Source organism: Conger conger, chromosome 5, assembly GCF_963514075.1.
Source record: "Conger conger chromosome 5, fConCon1.1, whole genome shotgun sequence".
NCBI classification, from domain to species: Eukaryota; Metazoa; Chordata; class Actinopteri; order Anguilliformes; family Congridae; genus Conger; species Conger conger.
The window spans coordinates 40828148-40847633 of record NC_083764.1 but is presented as its reverse complement, the minus strand read 5'-3'; the positions used below and the strand labels follow the sequence as shown (position 1 = coordinate 40847633).

Below are 19486 nucleotides of genomic sequence, written 5' to 3'. Positions count from 1 at the left end.
GCGGTGTGATGTGAGCCCTTTTGGATAGTGATGGGAAACAGCCAGAAGACAGGGAGGAGTTCATGGGGGAGATGACAGTTGGGAGGATGTCAGGTGTGATTGCCCGGAGGAGAGAAGAGGGGATAGGGTCAAGGGCACCGATGGTAGGGCAGTGGGAGTACAGGAGTTGGGGAAACATCAGAGTCTGTAAGGGGAGATAAAGTAGAGATAGAGGAGGCAGGCACAGAGAGGGGGAGGGGCACAGAGACTGTGAAATCCAAGCAGGAGCAATTCCTGGTCTAGGAGGTTGCCAGCCTCATGGGTTGGGAGAGAGTGTTGCAGAGGGAGGTCGAAGGAGCGGAGTAGCGGTAGGAAGGCAGCAGCCTGGGAGGCTTTGAGGTGGATGCTGAAGTCTCAGAGGAGGATCAGCGGGGTGCCATCCTCAGGGAAGGAGCTGGGAAGGGTGTCTAGTTCATCAAGGAAACCTCCCAGGGGATCTGGAGGACAATAGACAACAACAACAACAGTAAAGAGTTTAATAGGGTAGGATATTGAGACAGATTGTATAGACAGGTCGGAGAGGGGGAGAACAGAGAATTTCCAGGAGGTGGAGATCAACAAACCAGTACCACCACTACGGTCGGATGGCTGGGGAGTGAGAGAAGGATAAATAAATGCATTTCACAATCTTTTTCTGGCACAGTAAAATGTAACAACTCAAGTTGGGGGTGAATACTTTTACAATCCATTGTATTTAAAAATAAATCATGTAGTTTGCACAGGCAAAATATGATTGATTCCAAATCCATTCCAGATACACTAGAATGGATTCAGTTTAATAAATAATATATTTTAAATTCCTTTCCTTTTCATTTTCTTTATTTAGCCGTCTGTATCTTTTTGTCCGGTTCTCTCTTTTTGTCATGTGGTAACAACAAATGCACTGCATGACTGAATGGCTGATTGATCAAGCTAATGTTGCCCTTAAGTAGACATACAACACGTTTACATCTAGCTACCTTTTTACTGCATTTAACACCTTGTGCAGACTCCTAATCTGACTTTGTGTTCTAATTTAAGGCACAGAGACTTAAATGAAGCAAGATACTTGTACCATTTACAGGTTAATAGTGACTTAATTTAGTTTAGATATACGTAAATTATGAAAATGAAATGCTACAAATACAAAACAATGTTGGTGAAATCTGAGGGTGATATTCAGAACTACTAAAGATCTATGGAGTAGAATGTAAGCAAAATGGAAGCTCTGGTATCCCTTAGTGTCTCCAAATCTATCCCCATTGCTGTAAATAATGAAATAATCATATTTCTACTACAAATCAACTGTTTTGACTAATGACACTCACCTTTGAATATTTGTGGGAATTACTAGTATAGGTTCTAAGATATCTAGGGGCCAATAATTGTGAAAGAAGTTTTTTGGGGAAATATTTTTTTTATTTGAAACATTTATGACACCTTAGATTGGATTATTCCACTTAAACTATGGCATTTATAGTATAGGGTTCATTAATATATTTTACACTTTTTTGCTGGTACTAACTACTTAAATGGTTTTTAATGCACATCTTTTAGCCAGTCACAATCAAGTATTCTCCCAGACCATGATGTAAAATTACTTTTATATGCTTCAGAAGGTGGCTGTAGACCTGCTTGTGTTCCCATTTGGTTGTATTGATTCCAGAACCACGTTCCTCTTTCAGGCCACCTCTCAGCCCAACAGGTGGTTCTACAGGTACAGTGTAACAGGGCTAAGAGTGTGCAGTCAGTCCCGGTCTTTGTGGAGGAGATGGTGGTACGCAGAGAGTTGGCTGACAACTTTTGCTACTACAACAAGAAGTATGACCAGGTGGAGGGTGAGTGAATGGGAGTCTTGGGGAACCAGTCATGGAGAATCATGGTAGGGTCTCACCTTAGAGACTCGAGATGGGCTTCCAGTATTGTAGGCATGTTATAGGGACCACCATTTTTATTGTAAGAAAGAAAACTGAAGCTGAAACAGCCAAGACTAGCCAAGAAAAAACATTTGTAGCAACATTGGGAGAACTATGTGTTTGTTCATCACACTGTAGTATTATGGGTCCACCAACAAGGTGGAAATGAAGCTATTATGACCTAAAACTGTCACTCAATGAATGTGTTTGAGTCTTTGCCTTCCCAGTGTTTTGTTTTAGGTCCTGTTTTACATTGATTTATTTGGGGATTGTGCATTTTGATACTAAATATTTTTCATGTTTTTATAGCACCTTCAATGCCTAGAAACACATAGCAAGAAAAAAATAATTCTCCACAATATGGGGAACTTTGAGTTGCTCTTAATAATGCTGGCCTATTTTCTTCTATATTTTTGTTTACTGAGCTGTTCGTTCCTGCAATCAATAATTTCCTAGAAATTTTGCTTAATTTTGATTCCAGTAAAATGGTGGATCAGTGTCTTTATAAATGCTATGGAAAAGGCAGTTTTGTGTGGTACCTGTGGTTGTTTTGTCTCTGCAGGTGCGGCTGCTTGGGCACAGAAAACTCTGAAGGACCACGCTGGAGATCCCCGCCCATACATCTTCACTTGTGACGAGCTAGAGAAAGCCAAGACTTCTGACAACCTCTGGAACGCCGCCCAGGTATAGGCATCCAGAATTATGAGGCTTATGCTTTTAAGGTTCATCGTACATGTGTACTCACGCTTATGAGCAGCCACGTGTGCCTTAGGTGAAAGTAAGTTCAGTATATTCTCTGGAAAAATACAGCATAGTAACCCAACCTCTCTGACTTGCATGCACAAGCACAGACACACACACACACACACACACCACACACATACTCACGCATGCCCACACACACAATCCCTTGTCATTTCAGAAGCCTTATTCATATCCTATATCAGGGCTCTCAAGTCCTCTCAAGTCCTCCTCAAGTCAAGTGTCTGCAGGTATCTGCTCCCACCATGCACTACCCCACCTGATTTCACTAATGGCCTTGACTCAACCAAGGAGATAAAATAATAAGTAATATCAGGTGGTGTAGTGCACGGCTGGAGCAAAGACCTGGAATTTAATAGCCCTGGCCTAGGCCCTTTTTACACAAGAGTGCTATTTGAATTTAATTAATCTGTTTATTTGACAGGGACAATGCATATTAGTAGCATTAGGTAAATGTTTCAGTTAGCCAGGAAGGCTCATTTTCATGTGCAGCCCCTGGTCTACATGTCTTTGGATCAGGAAAGATCAAGACACATTCTCTCCTGACTCAGTACCAGATGGTTTTAGAGGGCAAGATGCACGGGTTCATGCGGATGTACTGGGCCAAGAAAATACTGGAGTGGACCTCCTCACCAGAGGAGGCGTTGTCCATTGCCATCTACCTCAATGATCGCTATGAGCTGGATGGTCGGGACCCCAATGGATATGTAGGTAAGCAAGGGGGTGAGAGGTGTGGATGGCAGGGATAATTTAATGAGATAATTTAACACCTACACACCAAATGCTCCTAGAAAAAGGTATGATTGACTGAAACATTAGCTGTATCTCAAACCACAAACGTCCATGCTCCGCACTACCTTGCTCCCAAGTCCACACATCTGACCCATGAACATCCATGTCTGATGTAACTATCTAACAAATGCCATTTACGTTGCACTTAGTAAATAAACATCAGATGAATGTGTTATATAAGTAGCTGTACTACTGAAATTTTCTCATAGCTATATCTACACTCGCAGAAATAAAGGTACAGTGAAATGTGCCTAGCTACCTAATTCAGTTGAATTAATTTAGCTAGTGTTGCCAGGTCAGTGGAGGCAATGATAGTTGCCTGATTGGGACAACTTCCAGTGAAAATCTAAATAAAGTTATTTTAGCCTTGTGAGCGACTGTCTATTAATTATTTTCACACTTTTTAAGAGTCTGGCTACAAGTCGGAAATGGAGCTGGTAGTACGTGTGGCTATGCTACTCGTTATGGGGTGTGATTGTGTGTTATGTGGTGAAATGCAAAGATGGGCTGCAGGCAAGGATCCTTGCTAAGACCAGAAAGCTATGGTAATGAGGAGAGTAGTACTTCGCCAACTGTGCTACTTTGTAACACTGGTTAATATTAATACATTACATATCCTTAAACTTGAAACTCAAGCTAGGTTTTGAGACTTCGGAGCTGGTTGACCACTCAACATGGTCTGACCAGCTAAAGCCAGGGTTGCTTTTGGCATGAGACACACCCTTTGTGGCTCCATCACATGCTATCACACTACCTAAACACTCACGGCAATTAAAAAAGTATGAAGCCGCTCCCTGAATTGGCAATACAATTTTCCTTAATCTATCTCTCTGATTAATGTTCATGTATCTACTTGAAAGTCATAGGTAGATGATTGCGGTATTGGCCCTGGTCCTTATCTTTGTTGTGCAGGTAGCAGTTGAAATTGTACTTCCCTCTAGGGTCTTTCAGCACACTTATCCCTGGTTATGGGTATGCACTTTGCACTTTGTTGTACGAGCGTCTGCGAAATGCCATTAATGTAATGTAATGTAATGTAATGATTCCAAACATACATCAAAATCCACACAGAAAAGGTTAGGTGAAAACAACATCCATACAAAAACCCTTCCAAAAGACTCATGGCTCATCTTTTCCAGGGCTGTTTACACAAAATATTAAACCAGATGTGCCAAAAATTCGTTTTTATAAATAAAAATGGATTACTTAGCCAAATAAAAAATATTGAAACATGAGATACATAAATGTATTGAAATAAAAGTATATAATTTTCTTATGTGTTTGAACCTAATGTATGGATCGGTATTACATTACATTACATTACCGGCATTTAGCAGACGCTCTTATCCAGAGTGCAGATCGAACACAGGGAGAAGTGTGATGGAGACCCTAGAGGACTGTACGGTTCCGAATCCTAGCGTGACCATATAGATACAATTGGAACCCTTGAAGAATACATCAGTTTACAAACTAGCATACCACAGCTGGCAGCTAGAATACCTTGAGTATACCAATACAATATTTAATACAATATAATACAACAATATCTATATATAAGTACCTGTGTTATTTGCTAAATACAGTCTTGCTTCTTCATTTTTTATCAAGGGTGCCCATAATTCTGGAACCCCCTATAGTTGTGGTGCACACACATGCTAAAGATACTTCCCATATCATAAAAATCTCACTCCAGCCAGTTGACTAAAGTTGGCAACCCTGTAAAGCTATGCTTTGAAACTGCTGGTAGCTGGTAATTCTGAGCTGGTCATAGCTGGATTTTACAGCAGGGAACAAATGAGACAGATAAGACTGAACTGGTAAACCTGTTAGCTTTTTTTTTGTATGCTGTAATGATCCTGTCCTCTAGCTAGCAAGTACTTTACAGTACTTTTTCTTGCTGGCCAGATTGTGAGTATAGAGGTGCTCATCCCTTCCACACAGAAATATGAAGTAGGTCTAATTATAGCAACATTTGTTATTTGTCAGTGGAACAAAATAGTGCAGCTTTGGCACTAATCATATTCCACGTTTGAAAAACTGATCCAAGCAAAGTGGTGACAGGGAGTAGGAGGAGTAATTTTTGATGGTAAACACAGGAGTGAATCAAGCTCTATTAAAGTCCAGGACTTCTTGCTTTGTATTGAAATCTTAGATATATCCATAGCTTTTGTCCTTTTGTTTTGTGGTTTCTTTTAAACTCAGTATTGAACCTAATTCTAGTAAATGTATATTTGCTTCAGTATTTCCCGACTCCAGTGCATCCTTCTCTTTGGTGGTTCTGGTATCATGCTTAAGGCGCATTCATTATCTTATTTTTATTAGAAAATGTAAGGTGGGTTGTGATTAATATTTACATGTATTTTTACTAATGAAAGTTGATTGAATTTGTTAAAATGTTTCAGTGTAAGAGCATGACAGACAGAATAACTTACCAGAAGGAAATGGTCTTCTAAATTCGGTCTAAATTCCTTGATTTTTCTTCTCACTGTGTGCAGGCTGCATGTGGTCCATATGCGGGATCCATGACCAGGGTTGGAAGGAGAGGCCTATATTTGGGAAAGTGCGCTACATGAACTATGCCGGATGCAATCGCAAGTTTAATGTGGCGGAATTCGAGAGGCAGTACTGTCCGAAAAAGCTGTAACTACATTGGTGGATAGTGCTGCCTTCTGCAGCAAGTTTGACCTTGGCCTCTCGACACAATACTTATTTACAATACCAGCTATTTTCTCTAATACACCGCAATTCCCATAACATAAAAAAACATTTACAGTGTGCTTGGATTGTGGATCATGCTAGACTGGTCGATTTTTGAAGTGGTTTCACCTTCAGAATTAATTTCAACAAATGAAACACAAAAACTTGCTGTGGATACTTCTGACATAATCTGGATTTGGCATTAAAGCTTGATGAGTAGAATGTTGCTGGTGCTTCAAACCACAACCAGCTGTTAGCTGTTTCACGTTTTGTTTTTCCATTTTTGTCATGCGTAGTGCCTTAGCTTAGAGCATCTGCTTTTTTTTTGTGGCGAGACCTGAGAGGAACCACAGGAAACCAAACTCTCTCACCACTAGAGAAAGTGTTTTGTGTCAAGATGCCTCTCAGTTGGAACATTTGCCACACATTTATTCATTCTTTTTCCTTTTATATAAGCAAAATTTAAATTCTACCTCCAGTAAAGAAGCAAACTTTATTCAGTGACATAAGTAAAACATCATTTGTACTCGTTTGAATAAATAATTTTGATAAAACAAAAACTGTGAAAGTAATCCTTATTAACACAGTGATACATTTGCATAACTCCCTGTTAATTTATTACTGCCTTGACTTAATAAATGATGGTGATTATTATCATAACATCTGTTATAGGACTGCTATTAGGCTATGACTGGCTGTATATAGTCAAGGTAGTAATACATTCTCTTTACACAAGAGGGTACTATAACAATGTGGAAACAGATTCATTTGTTACACTGTTTACCTACATTTGGTTGTAACATTCAGCGTTTTACTGTAAGCAACAGTTTGTGTTTTGCTGCTCTTGGTGGCCGTACATTCATGTGAGCACTCATAATCACAGAATGCAACCTCTCACCTACGTGCCAGCATGCTGAGAGTGTAAATTGCTGTGTCTCTTGTCCACCCTGCCAGTGTTCAATTACACTTATAACAATGTGTCAAAAGTTGGGTGGGGAAAAAATGAAGACACACTTCAAAAAGCCATGGTCTGAGTCCGCATGGCTTCTCTGAGCCAAGGAAGCCTTTTTTGCTTGTACAATTTGTCCATATAAGGAGCTGGATCATCTGAAAAGAACTGTTGGACCAGCTGTACAGTATAAATGGAATGTTACTCTGATGTTGGATAGGGTTGAGCTCCAGTGTTGCATAAGTGACCTTATACAGAGATACATGGGGGTGACAGCCATGCAGGGACCCCAATGGAGGTAAGTGCCCTGCGCTGTGCGTGGTGTTAGTGTTTGGCTCCTCAGTGTTAGGTCCAGCTCTGTGGACATCATTCTACGGCAGTTTCCAATGTCAGGGGCCTGTGCTACTGCCCCCTTGGTGGAGACACAGCACCCCCTGCTCCATGTGGGCCATGAAAGAAGGTGATTGAGGAGTACTCCACGCTTTCCTGGGGCTGTGGTGGTGGGAAGGACCTCCTGTCTCCCTCCTTCCCCCGAGGCCTTCTGGGGAAATCCAGAACATTGTATTCTACAGAGCTGGACGCTTCCCGCTTCACCTGCCAGAGTGAAACGACAACAATAATAATCATCATCATTGTCTTCATCATCATGATGAACATTTAGGGATGGCCAATCCTTGTCTTGATGTTTGTTTTCACTTTAAGAAGCCAGGTGAATTGAGTCATCAAGGTACAATAGGTAATTTTGGACTCCTAATGGCCAAGAAAGGAATTGCAACAACAGACGACCTCAAACCACAACACTTTATGCTTCCCACAGTCTATGAATATAGCGCGTAATATAAATTGTTATTATACAGTTCAGGGTTCTCGTGCACTGTTTTGGAAAGCTGGGGGTGACAAACGCAACAGAGCCTGCCATCTTCGTAGTGTTCTAGTAAGAAAATGTTCACTGAACAGGTGACTTTGGTGTGCTACAAAACACTATAGTTTTCACTTTAGCTAACCAACTATATTGTGAGCAAGCAAGTTATTTGGCTACGTAACTAGCTGGCTATATGATAGTCTACCACAAACGATGCAACTGCAACTTACAGTTTGAGAGAAGTAAATGTTTACAGATGATTGAATATGTAAAGAGACAAAAGGAACGTGTAGCTGCCCAAATTGCACTCCAGACAACAATCACTGAAACTCTGTATACTATTGCTTATCTAGTTAGAAAACAATACCAGTTCGCTATAATGAGCAAATTAGCGATTAACATTACTAGTTAGCTTCCCAAATATGTACAAATATCCACCTGAAGTACAACGCTTGTGCAATCACTACAATGTTTGTATTGCCTATATTTTATCATAAGTGGATATTTGTAAATTCTTCAAGCTAACTATAGCTAATTTGCTTGATGCTACTGATAACAAACTGGTATTGTTTCATAACAATGTATATATATATATATATGTAGTTTTCGCTTGGATAATAAACAATAGTACACAGAGTTTCAGTGATTGCTTGTCTGGAGTGCAATTTGGGCAGCTACACGCACAATCAAAATAAGGCCCACGCCATTGGCTGTTGCAGTTCTAACCAATTTTCAACCAATGAGCTTGAACTGTTGTACAGCTGAACAATGTTTTCATACATTTGACGGCCCAACAAATGTACTCTTTGAAACCCGAATTTAAGGACTACAAACACAGGCAGAGGGTGAGTCAACATGTCAGTGAGCCTTTTTCAATGATTGAAAGGGATTTACAATGGTCTTGTAAGAATGTTTTAATGCATAAATCTTAGCCATAGTACCATTAAATAGTTTTACAGAATCTGTTGAGTGCTGAGTAATATAAGGCCACCCCTTATATTAATGCCATGCAATAATATGCCATATCATACATCATTTGTCCAATACCAAGCATATATTTCCAACTTAAGAAATTATTTATCATAAAAAATGCGTGATGTGTAACATTATAAAACAATATACAGCATATACATTTAATGTGTTATGTAAAGTATATCAATCTTCTGGAATACATATACAATTTACACATTATAATTACTGTGTATTTGTGGTTTTCCTGCTATTTTTCATGTATTAAAGTCCCCTCCAAAAGTATTTGAAGAGCAAGGCCAATTTCTTGTTTTTGCAATACACTGAATAAATTTCAGGTTCAGATATAATTTTAGCTTTTCTCTCCTGGTATTTACACCTAGATGTGTTAAACTTATAACATAGCACCTTTGGTATCAGACCACCCAATGTTTAGGTGAGCAAAGGTATTGGAACAGAGTGTATTTAAGTAAATTAATGTAAATAACACTTACTATTTGGTAGCATATCCCTTGCTTGCAATAACTGCATCAAGCCTGCAACCCATTGACATCACCAAACTGTCATTTGTCATTTATCTCCTCTTCAGGAGGTGAAATGCATGCTCAATTGGCTTATGGTCTGGTGATTGACATGGCCAGTCTAACATATTCATAATAAAGTACTTTGTCAGACAGAATGTTTTTGTAGACTTCTGAATTCATCCTGCTGCTACCGTCGTGAGATACATCATCAATAAAGATTAGTGAGCCTACTCCAGAGGCAGTCATGCAAGCCCAAGCCATGGCACTTCCTCTACCGTGCTTCACAGATGAGCTTGTATGTTTTGGATCATGAGCAGAACCCTTCTTTCCCCATACTTTGGCCTTTCCATCATTTTAGTAGAGGTTAATCTTGGTCTCATCAGTCCACAAAACCTTTTTCCAGAACCATTTGTGTACTTTGCCATTCTCACCTCCCTTTCCTGTGTAGATTGTTTGTGATAGTTTTGGGTTTTTTTCTTCACAGCTCCCACAATGGTTCTGTCATCATCTGCTGTTGTTTTCCTTAGTCAACCTGTCTGTTGCTCAGTGGTTTCTTTCTTTTGCAGGACATTCCATGTTGTACAAGCTATCCCCTATGCTTCCCCTCTTTTATCAGTTTCAACATGGCTTTTTCCCTCCCAAAGACAGCTCTCTGGCCTTCATGTTGTTTTATGTTTCCAACACAAATGCAGTTTTCACAGGCAAAACCCAAGGCTAAAACCAAGATTAGACATTCAGAACTATTTATTGTTTCATCAGGCAATCTTAACAGGATACATTTGGGCAAACTGTCAGTCACATGTTCCAATACTTTTGCTCACCTAAAAATCTTATGGTCTGACACAAAAGGTGATATGTTCTAAGCTGTTTAACAAATCTGTACATCTTTTGACCTCAAACTGAATTGACTATTGTGTATAGCAAAAACAAAGGAATTGACCTTGCTGTTCCAATACTTTTGGAAGGGACTGTATGCATTATTATCTTTATTTATGCACTCATTTGTGTGCTTTTGATATGGGATCACTCTTGTGATGCTGTCAGTCAGTGAAGCCTGTGAATGAGAAAGACCAACTGGAAGAACAAAGTCTAACTCACCTCACACTTTGGGCTGGAACCCTGCGGACTTTGTTCTTGGTGTGAGTGCTGGCAATCTGGAGATAATGACACCGGTTAGAAATTTAGACTGTTATTCGCAGCTCCATGGTCTCCATTTCATTTGAATATGTAACATCTCACAGACAGATGGGTAGGTGTGATGAAGAGGAGCAGATGTAGGTGTATTGTATTACATGGCTTTTCAATATCTACATTATGAGCATAACGACTCGTTCCCCAAGTCAAACAAGCTGCTTGTGGGGTTTGGCTGTGAAAGGAAATAATGATCTATAAAAAGCATTTTTATGTTTTTTCCCCCCATTGCAAATTGAAATCCCCAATCATGTAGGTGACATTTGCATCCATGCTGCGATCCTCCATGCTGATACTGGAGAGAAAAGCCTAAATTGGAAATTGTTCTATCAGCCATTACAATACAACAAACCTTACAGCTTCATGGTTACTTCTACAAAGGTCAAATGTCAAACATGCAAAGAATGTAGCCTATTGCAAACACAAAAATATTTGAGGTAGGCTACCTTTTATGAAATCAGTATTGTCCTCTTTTCTGATATGCAAAGATAGCTGGGAAACATGCCTGTGAATGTGGTTGTCCAATGTCAAGTGTATATTAAATAATGATGATGAAATGTAATTAGCTTGTTTTGGTGGCTATTGCACCATTCTCTTTAAATTAAAGGACGGTAATGTATGAAAAACCCAGAAGGGCAGCTGTATCAACTGTATGTTGCTCTGGATAAGAGCGTCTGCCAAATGCCAATAAAGTAATGTAATGTAATATATCAGAAATGCTGGAACCACCACGTCTGGCACCAACAATTCTAATGGTCAAAGTCGCTTAGATCACACATCTTGCCCATTCTAAAGTTTAGTCAAACATCAACTAAACTAAATCTCTTCCCCATGTAAGCATGCTTTATATTTTGAGTTGTAGCCACATGATTCACTGTTTTGGCGGAGCAGGCTATTTGTGTTAATGAGCTTATAAACTGATGAGCTTATATACCTAATAAACTGGCCACTGAGTGCATGTACAGTGCAGTCTGTAAATATTTGGATAGTGACTATTTTTTTGTTTTGGCTCTGTAGTCCACCCCGTTTTGATATGAAACACTGAATATGAGGTGTAGACTGTTAGCTTTAATTTAATTGTGAAGCTGACATATTGGATGAACTATGTAAGAATTGCAGCCCTTTATTGTACATAGTCCTTCCATTTTATGGGACCAAAAGTCACTGCATAATTAGTTCACACACAAGAGGGTGACTGTAACCACAAAAAAATTGATTCTAGGTGTGGCATTTGCATTAGTCTGTTGCTGTTGTCTCAACATGAGGACCAAATAAGTGTCAACAATAGTAAAGCAGGCCATCACACGGACAAATGTGAATAAATTGATCAGACATAAGCAAAACCATTGGATATGTCAAAATAAACTGTTGATATTGTTAAGAAGAACAATCTGGTAGACCATGGAAGACCCCCGTAGTGGATGACAAAAATAATACTTGAAAAAAAAACCCTCCTTATCAGCTGTGAAATGGATCAAGAACACTCCACAATGTAGGTATTGATGTATCAAAGGCCTGCCATAAAGAAAAGACTACAGTACACTAGCATAACTTCAGAGAGTTCACCAGAAGATGTGAAGCACCATTCAATTTTACTTTTAGACACTTATTGAAATTCATTCATTCAATTGGAAAATTCTCATAAAGTATTATGGCCATTTCACGACATGTTCTGAAGTGGAATTAATTCAAGCCTACTGTGAACCACTTTGAAATGACCTGCACTGTTGGTTTGGGGTCTATTTTGGGTGGTTCTTCATGGAACAGTTTTATCTCTTAGTCACAGCATAGGCTATACAGTACATATTTTGGGTCAGTGTTGTTTATGACATCCTTTCATGGCCCTGTTTTGTTTAATCTGCTAAAATGTGGGTCTGTAGTGGTTTCACACAATGCTGTTCTTCCTTTGTACTCCCCTAGGTAGTGGCGCTGACCTGCATTTGCTGTTGTCTGCATAGTTAAAGATCATGGAGGATTTGCATAAGCATATTGCTATTAGCCCAGACACTGGAGCACCAAGTTTATTTGGGTCGCTAAAGGAAGGATGAGGGGTCCAAAGTGACTCATATCAAAACACATTATTGCTTCAGTCCCTGCCCTCAAGATGTAGTTTCCTGCTCTGAATGCTTTGACAAATTGTATCAATTTGTTAATCTTTAATCTACTTATCTTGACACATGAAACTAATAGAAAAAACACATTAAACATAATTATTGAGAGAAACTGAGAAATGTCTACATGTGAAAAATACACCCCCCTCCCCCCACCCTAAGAAACCCTACTCACCTCTGCTTTTATTATAAGTCAAATACTGCCATCCTAGCAACAAGGTGAACAGTATCATAATGCAGACAACAATCCCAGCGATGATGGGAATGTAGACAAAGGATCCATGTGGAGAGGTAGTGGAAGTGACACTCCATGTTTGATTAGAGGTGGGTGTAGACACTGGCAGGAAGGAGGACGAAACAGGTGAGAGAGCTGGATCTTTATCACATTGTGAACCTAAGTTTGGTATGGCATATGCAGCCAAGACAGAGACTTATACATACAGAGCTTCCTTGTAAAAACAAATCTCTGCAAACCTAGTGAGGAAAAGACAGAATCTAGACAAATCTAGATGTCTAGAGCGGTGGAAATCTGGAATTGAGAGACATTTTTACGCAAACAGGCCAATTGGTCAAACTTTACAATAAGGTTCATGAACTGGCATTAACTAGTTGCCTAGATTCCTTCCTTTGCTCATTGGGCAGGGCTATCTACTTCCAAATAAATTTAAAGCACATTTAAAGCTGAATGTTCCTGGTATCAGTTTAGATGAAATGTGTTTTAATTCTACATTTAAGAATGTGTCTGAGATATTGGGGAATCTACTGTTGAAGCCGGTGCATATGCATTACCTGTAGTGTGCTCTTCCATGGCGATTTGAAGAAATGTTGTATTGCTCTCAATAACCTTCCCTGTGAGTTCATTGTAGTACAGAGAGACATAGTACTTTCCTTCATCAGTAGTACTTAGGTTGGAAATATAGAGAATGGCCTCATGGGAAGTCAGACTGAAGCTGCGACGAGTATCCTGTGCTTCTTTATTAGACTCTTCTATCTTTGATCGATCCTTATAAAGACTGACATATTTCAAAGTCAAACTGTTGTTGAGCTGTAATGTAAATGGAATAGTGACATTCTTCCCCTTTGTCCCTCTGATGTATTTAGCCTGGAGGTCATCTAAAAAGCACAAAAGAATGGAGTTTGTATGAACACTTTATTCACCTGTATGTTTGAATCATGTACAGTATATACAGTCCCCTTCAATTATTTGCAATACACTGAATACATTTGAGGTTGAGATAAAAAGATGAACATGAGATAAGAGTTCAGAATGTCAGCTTTTATTTCCTGGTGTTTACACCTAGATGTATTAAACTGCTTAGAACATATCACCTTTGGTATATCAGACCACCCAATCTTTAGGTGAGCAAAAATATCGGAACAGAGTATTTAAGAAAATGAAAGTAAATAACACTTATTTGGTAGCATATCCCCTGCTTGCAACAACTGCATCAAGCCTGCGACCCATTGACAGGGTGCTTTACTGCACCCTGTTTCAGTTTTAGAACTGTTCCCCAGGTGCAATACTGTTTGTATTAATGAAATTACAAACATTGAGATGAAGTGCCTTGTGCCTTTCCTGTGAAATTAAGGCCCAATGTTTATTCCTCCAACTTAATGTGTATGTGGGGTGAACTGCGCAGTGACAAGAATCAGTGGCACCTTTTGGAGGAGACCATTTTCTTGCATGCATTCTCCCTCCCAGAGGTGACGCAGCAATTCAATCATACACTCCAAATTGGATGTAGTGACAGTAATATCAGGATGTACTGCAGTGCTCTGTGAATTTAAACCCAGCCCATAATGCTTTGTGTCACATGGTTCCTGTCTAGAACTGACATCACACCTGTGGTTAGTCCAACAGCACACAACCTTACATAACTTTCCCCTTGTACCCACTGTAGATCAACACAAGAGATAAACAGGAACATTTTCAGGTTCTGTTCTTCGATTCCCACAATGCACATACAGTGAACTCAGATGTTTGGAACAAATACTTTTTTTTTCTGTACTCCACAATTTTTGATTTGTAATCAAACAATTCACATGCTGTTAAAGTACATATTCTCAGCTTTAATTTAAGTGTATTTATACTCTTTGGTTTCACCATGTAGGCATTAAAGCACCATAGCTCGCCCACTTTTATATGACAGTGTGTTCCCCACATGGGTAAATGGCAGCTGTGGAAACAATTACTTACATTATCTTAATATTACTTAGTTCCATTTAGGTTTGGAAATGGCTTCAAGTAAGCAAGATTCTCCCAGAACAGTGGCTTGCTTTCCATTGTGAAGTCTCAAAGAAATAAACTAAAAAGGGGTGAGTCTCTGAATTACATCTCTTGAAAATGCACAACGCAAGACAGCTTCTAAAAATGTCTTGTGTGTTTCCAAAATAATGCCATGGTGAGAATTTTTCAAGAGTTACCCTAAGTTACCTACACTTCAATTAACTCTTCAAGTGTGTTTGCAATATGGAATCAAAATTACATTAAGATGTTTGTGCTAACAAAAAGCACTTTCTAATTTTTTATCAACAAAAATGTAACTGCACATTTTGGGCAGGCTAGCTGAAATAGTTTTTGATTAGTCTCCATTCAATTCCTCACTTTCATCAGCCCCCTCATCATCATCCTCATCAGGGAGAGAGATGCTAGTCTTAGCATTGATGTGACGGCATGACCTTTGCTCCCTCTGAGGATTCATGGATGCAATGAAATGTTCAATTTTGTACACTCAACAATGCAGGTTGGTTTCCATGATCTCCTAGCAAACACTGGAATTTTTTTTTGCATGCCACAATAGCAGTATGGTCAAATTGGCCAGTGCCTTACTCATCGCTGCTTTGCTCATGCCATGGCCTTCCCCCTTTTTTGGTATTTGTAGAAAGCCCCTGGTAGCATAAAACTGCAAGATGGATGAAAACTGTACATCTGGGTTTTTGGGCTGATGCATTCTTTCCAAGTCCCCATTGATGAGCAATAACTGCCATGTCACATGCAGGTGGTACATGGCAATTATTGCTTCATCATTAAAATGGTTAAGAGGTGAAAACCAGGTTTGTATTTCAGCACTCATGGTGATGACATCTTTGGTTTGTGTTAGATGTACGATTCTTTGTAATGCTGCCATTTCCTTTTCTGGATGCAAATGGTGAGCTGATGGGCTGTCTTGCAAAGGCTCTTTATATAGATTTAGGTCACTGTAGTAGGCTGCTTGAATTTTCATCTATCAGTACAACAAGGTTTTACATGGTATACACAAAATACTAGTTGGAATCTCTTGACTTGTGATTGGGAGTCCAGTCTTTGACTCTGCATTTTTTATTTAATTTGAGTGAGAATTAGTCAACAATGTTCTGCCCTCTGTAAAGGGATTGTACTAACGAATTGCAATGTTGAAATACAAAATCCGCTGGTGTGGAGGGCTGTATCCTGTTGATGATGATACGCGACTGAATGTATAATTCAGAAAGTGGAGCTCATGTGATTTCAAGTTACGCAGCATTATCACATCTTGCCTCAGTCACCTGTGTTCATTCGACCATGGCTAGCATCTCCAAAAGGATCTGCATGTTGCATCAACTCAATTGAGTGAGGTCAGTCAAGCAGACAGTCGACAGCAAAAATCCAGGAGTTGCCCATCCCTAGACATGACTAGGATTTTGCAAAATAAAATTATATTTCATGTATCCGTGAGATACAGAGGTGACATTTCAGACTCTTCATATGACTGTAGTTTGATTACATTAATTCCTATCAACAATACTTTCTATAATTAGATATCAGTCTTACACATTGCTGTGGAGGAATGTTAACCCACTCTTCTGCTTTAATAAAGGCAAATTGCTTATCAGGTTCTACCACTTCATATAATTTTATCACAGTGAAGGGGCATTGTTCAAAATGGCCGAACAACGCCCCTTAGTTGTGATAAAATGACAATATACCACTGCCTGCTGTGAGTTATTGCTTAAACATACTGTAGACGGAAATATTCCCCTGCTCACTTTCTTATCATGGGCCACATTGTTGCAAGGTAATTCAGCTGCATCAGCTTGCATATAATGCTTTTTCATTTTGACTTGAATGACTGCTTCGCCGTGGAGTGATAATTGAAATAGAACTGTAAATAAGCATTAGAACTCATAGCAGTGGAATATTGTTATTTTATCACTGCTATTAACAATCAGATTGTGAGATTCGTCCAGCCCATTTTATAAATTATTTTAGAATGTACTCCCTAACATTCTAATTATCTATGACTAATACTCCCTCATTATCAGCAGACAAAATTACTTACAAAAGCCTGGAAACTTCCCCAACCCACAAAAATAGCTTCCATCTGCTCTAGTTTTCACAATAATAAACTAAACATGTATGACATTTAAAAAGATCAGCAAGACATCTTCGGGTTTGAAAATACGCAGTTTCCTGGGACTAAAGGTTAATTAAGTTTCAACATTTCTCTTCGGAGCTGAGGTCAATTCACATACAGTGGGGTGCATCTGGGCACCCCTGGTTTAAATGTCTGTTATAATGTATCTGTATGTGATCAAAAGTAAACCTGAACTATAAACATGAGATATTAAATATGAGCTCTTTCTGCAAATTATAAAGCAAGATTGTTTTTGCAATTATAAAAAAGGAAAAGGGCTCTGTGAAAAAGTTTGGAAACCCTGTTGGATTATTCTTTGCTATTTTGTAAAAAGATGATTACTAAGGCCCAGAGCCAGGCGATTTACTCGTTAGGACTTCAATGAGTCAGATAAGTATAATTCCAGGGCTGAACCTTTTATTCTGAAATAACTAAATGCCTCCTAAAGTATCCAAAGGCAGTGGATGTTCTGTCTCAACAGTTGTCCAAGGATTTCATAATTAAGATCGTTAATTTCCACCAAGAAGGAGAAGGCTGCAAAAACTCTCTCAATGGTATAAACTACCTATTTCTACTGTCAGAAACATTATTAGAAAATGGAAGATTAATGGAACAGTTGAAGTCAAGGCAAGGTCTGGAAGACCAAGAAAGAAAAACTGGGCAATATCTCAAATATGCCATCCATGCAAGGAGGGCAAAAAATATTTCTGAGCTAGAGGTGTCCTGGCTACTACAGATACCTAACCTAACCTTTTACAGGCTGTTATAGTTGCCCAAGGAGGACTTACAAAGTACTGTTCTTTTAAAATTAAAAGTAATCTTGCCTGTTTACTTAGATATTAATTGTAAAAGTTTTTTTAGTGACCACTACACTTTGGCAAAGTATCTGTGACAGCTAAAGGCAGAACATAACACATGCTACTTAAAGTACAATAAATACACTGCCCATCAGTTTATTTACATCCCTTTGTCTTTGTGACAGTACCCTATACTGTAGGGGTCCGATAACCCTGACAGTATGTATCTTTGTTAGTCTTGGGCCACAGGCAGACAAATAATTAGATTAATTTAAAGAAAATCTGCATAGAACAATGTGTATATTTTTCCATTTATGATTGAAAATGCAATTCAAGGCCCTGTCCCCCTGATACCCCCACCCCATAACTCAGCCCACAGTGCGGAACAGATACAAGTTAGTTTACCTACTGTTCATTTATGTTATTCTTGCTGGTCTGAGAGTTATTTAGCCAGATCTTTTTTGTTTTCAGAGCCTGTTAAATCGCTCTGGATAAGGTGTTTGCTAAATGCTAATGTAAGAAACCTCACACAAAAATATGCTTGAATATGCATGATTAGCAAGGAAAAAAAATCCCCTAAAATGTTTCTCTGTCACATTTTCCACAAGTACTTTACACAAGATGACAATGTAAATTTGTGGGTTTATAGTTTTCTTTTCACCGGCCCACACATGGTATCCAGCTTCAACGTATAATTCATTTGTATATATTTCATCATAAGCTCATTTCCATTGTTAAAATGCAGAGCAAATTTACTGTAACTTCTTGAGGAATATAAATAATTTGTTCCTTACTTTATAGTGTAACTTTTACAAATGCTTAAAATATCTTGTTTAGTTAGTTTCATGGCTCAAACTCAAGCCGAAGATACTGGGGCTGAACCAGACATAGCCAATAGCCCGTAACAAGTAGAGCTAATAAGACTAATATTCTCTAACAAACCGTAAATACAAAAGTTTTGTCATCTGGGGGTTATTTCACAAGTGCATTTGAGAAGTTAACCAGTTAACATTTGGAAATATTTTCTTTTTGTATATGTGTAATCTTGAAACAAAACACTGAATTTTCAAACTTAGCCAGCTTTAAACCCAATGTCATGATTTGACATTTCATTTGTGATCATTTAGGCTATCTGTAAAGTCCATTACCATGGACTTCATAGTACCATTTGAAAGAACTGTGTTTTAGTCCAGGACAACTTTGATAACTGCATTTAAGTCCTAACTAAAAGTGAACAAAAGTATTTGAAAGTTTAATGACAACTTGACACCATTGAAGTGTCACTTCACGAAATAAGCCTACGAACAGTGGATTCTGGTCTCCTGGTCAACCGTAACTTGCTAACATAACATAGATGAAGGGAATAATTTGTGACTTACCTGTAAAAAAGATCAACAGCAAAAGCACCATGTAGAGTTTAACAAAATGGCCCATGATCCCAGAGGAACTTGTTGGCTGTCAGTGTTTTCAAGCCTTTTTCTATATCACTATATGCTCGCTCTCACTCAAACACACTCTGTCTCTC

The 19486-nt window shown here is 38.9% G+C and overlaps 2 protein-coding genes across 6 annotated transcripts in view; one reads left to right on the top strand and one right to left on the bottom strand.

Moving 5' to 3' along the window:
- cpdp (CPD photolyase) overlaps positions 1-6745 on the top strand; it is a 17029-nt gene extending 10284 nt beyond the window's left edge. For all 4 annotated transcript variants that reach the window (XM_061243067.1, XM_061243068.1, XM_061243066.1 and 1 more), the window contains exons 7-10: positions 1704-1856; positions 2497-2618; positions 3248-3407; positions 5984-6745. In XM_061243067.1, the coding sequence (XP_061099051.1) occupies positions 1704-1856; positions 2497-2618; positions 3248-3407; positions 5984-6132 (584 nt within the window). In that variant the 3' untranslated portion in view covers positions 6133-6745. The remainder of the gene's footprint in view (positions 1-1703; positions 1857-2496; positions 2619-3247; positions 3408-5983) is intronic.
- LOC133129173 (uncharacterized) lies at positions 6660-19486 on the bottom strand. Of its 2 annotated transcripts, none has more exons than XM_061243070.1 (5): positions 19341-19486; positions 13581-13904; positions 12967-13128; positions 10588-10643; positions 6660-7728 (listed from the first exon to the last, which is right to left on the bottom strand). In XM_061243070.1, exons 1-5 carry the CDS (start codon positions 19393-19395, stop codon positions 7537-7539), a joined length of 789 nt encoding a protein of 262 aa, XP_061099054.1. In that variant the 5' UTR covers positions 19396-19486; the 3' UTR covers positions 6660-7536. The 2 variants fall into 2 exon arrangements, with proteins under 2 accessions (XP_061099054.1, XP_061099055.1); XM_061243071.1 differs by lacking the exon at positions 6660-7728 and adding an exon at positions 9791-10203.

What these genes read in the sequence shown, in the direction of transcription:
- LOC133129173 (XM_061243070.1), bottom strand. Translation starts at nt 19,395, where the DNA reads ATGGGCCATTTTGTTAAACTCTACATGGTGCTTTTGCTGTTGATCTTT. An exon ending in CATGGAAGAGCACACTACAG is followed by an intron (nt 13,129 to 13,580) that starts GTAATGCATATG and finishes CCTTCCTGCCAG; the next exon opens with TGTCTACACCCACCTCTAAT. An exon ending in GTTCCAGCCCAAAGTGTGAG is followed by an intron (nt 7,729 to 10,587) that starts GTGAGTTAGACT and finishes TCACTCTGGCAG; the next exon opens with GTGAAGCGGGAAGCGTCCAG.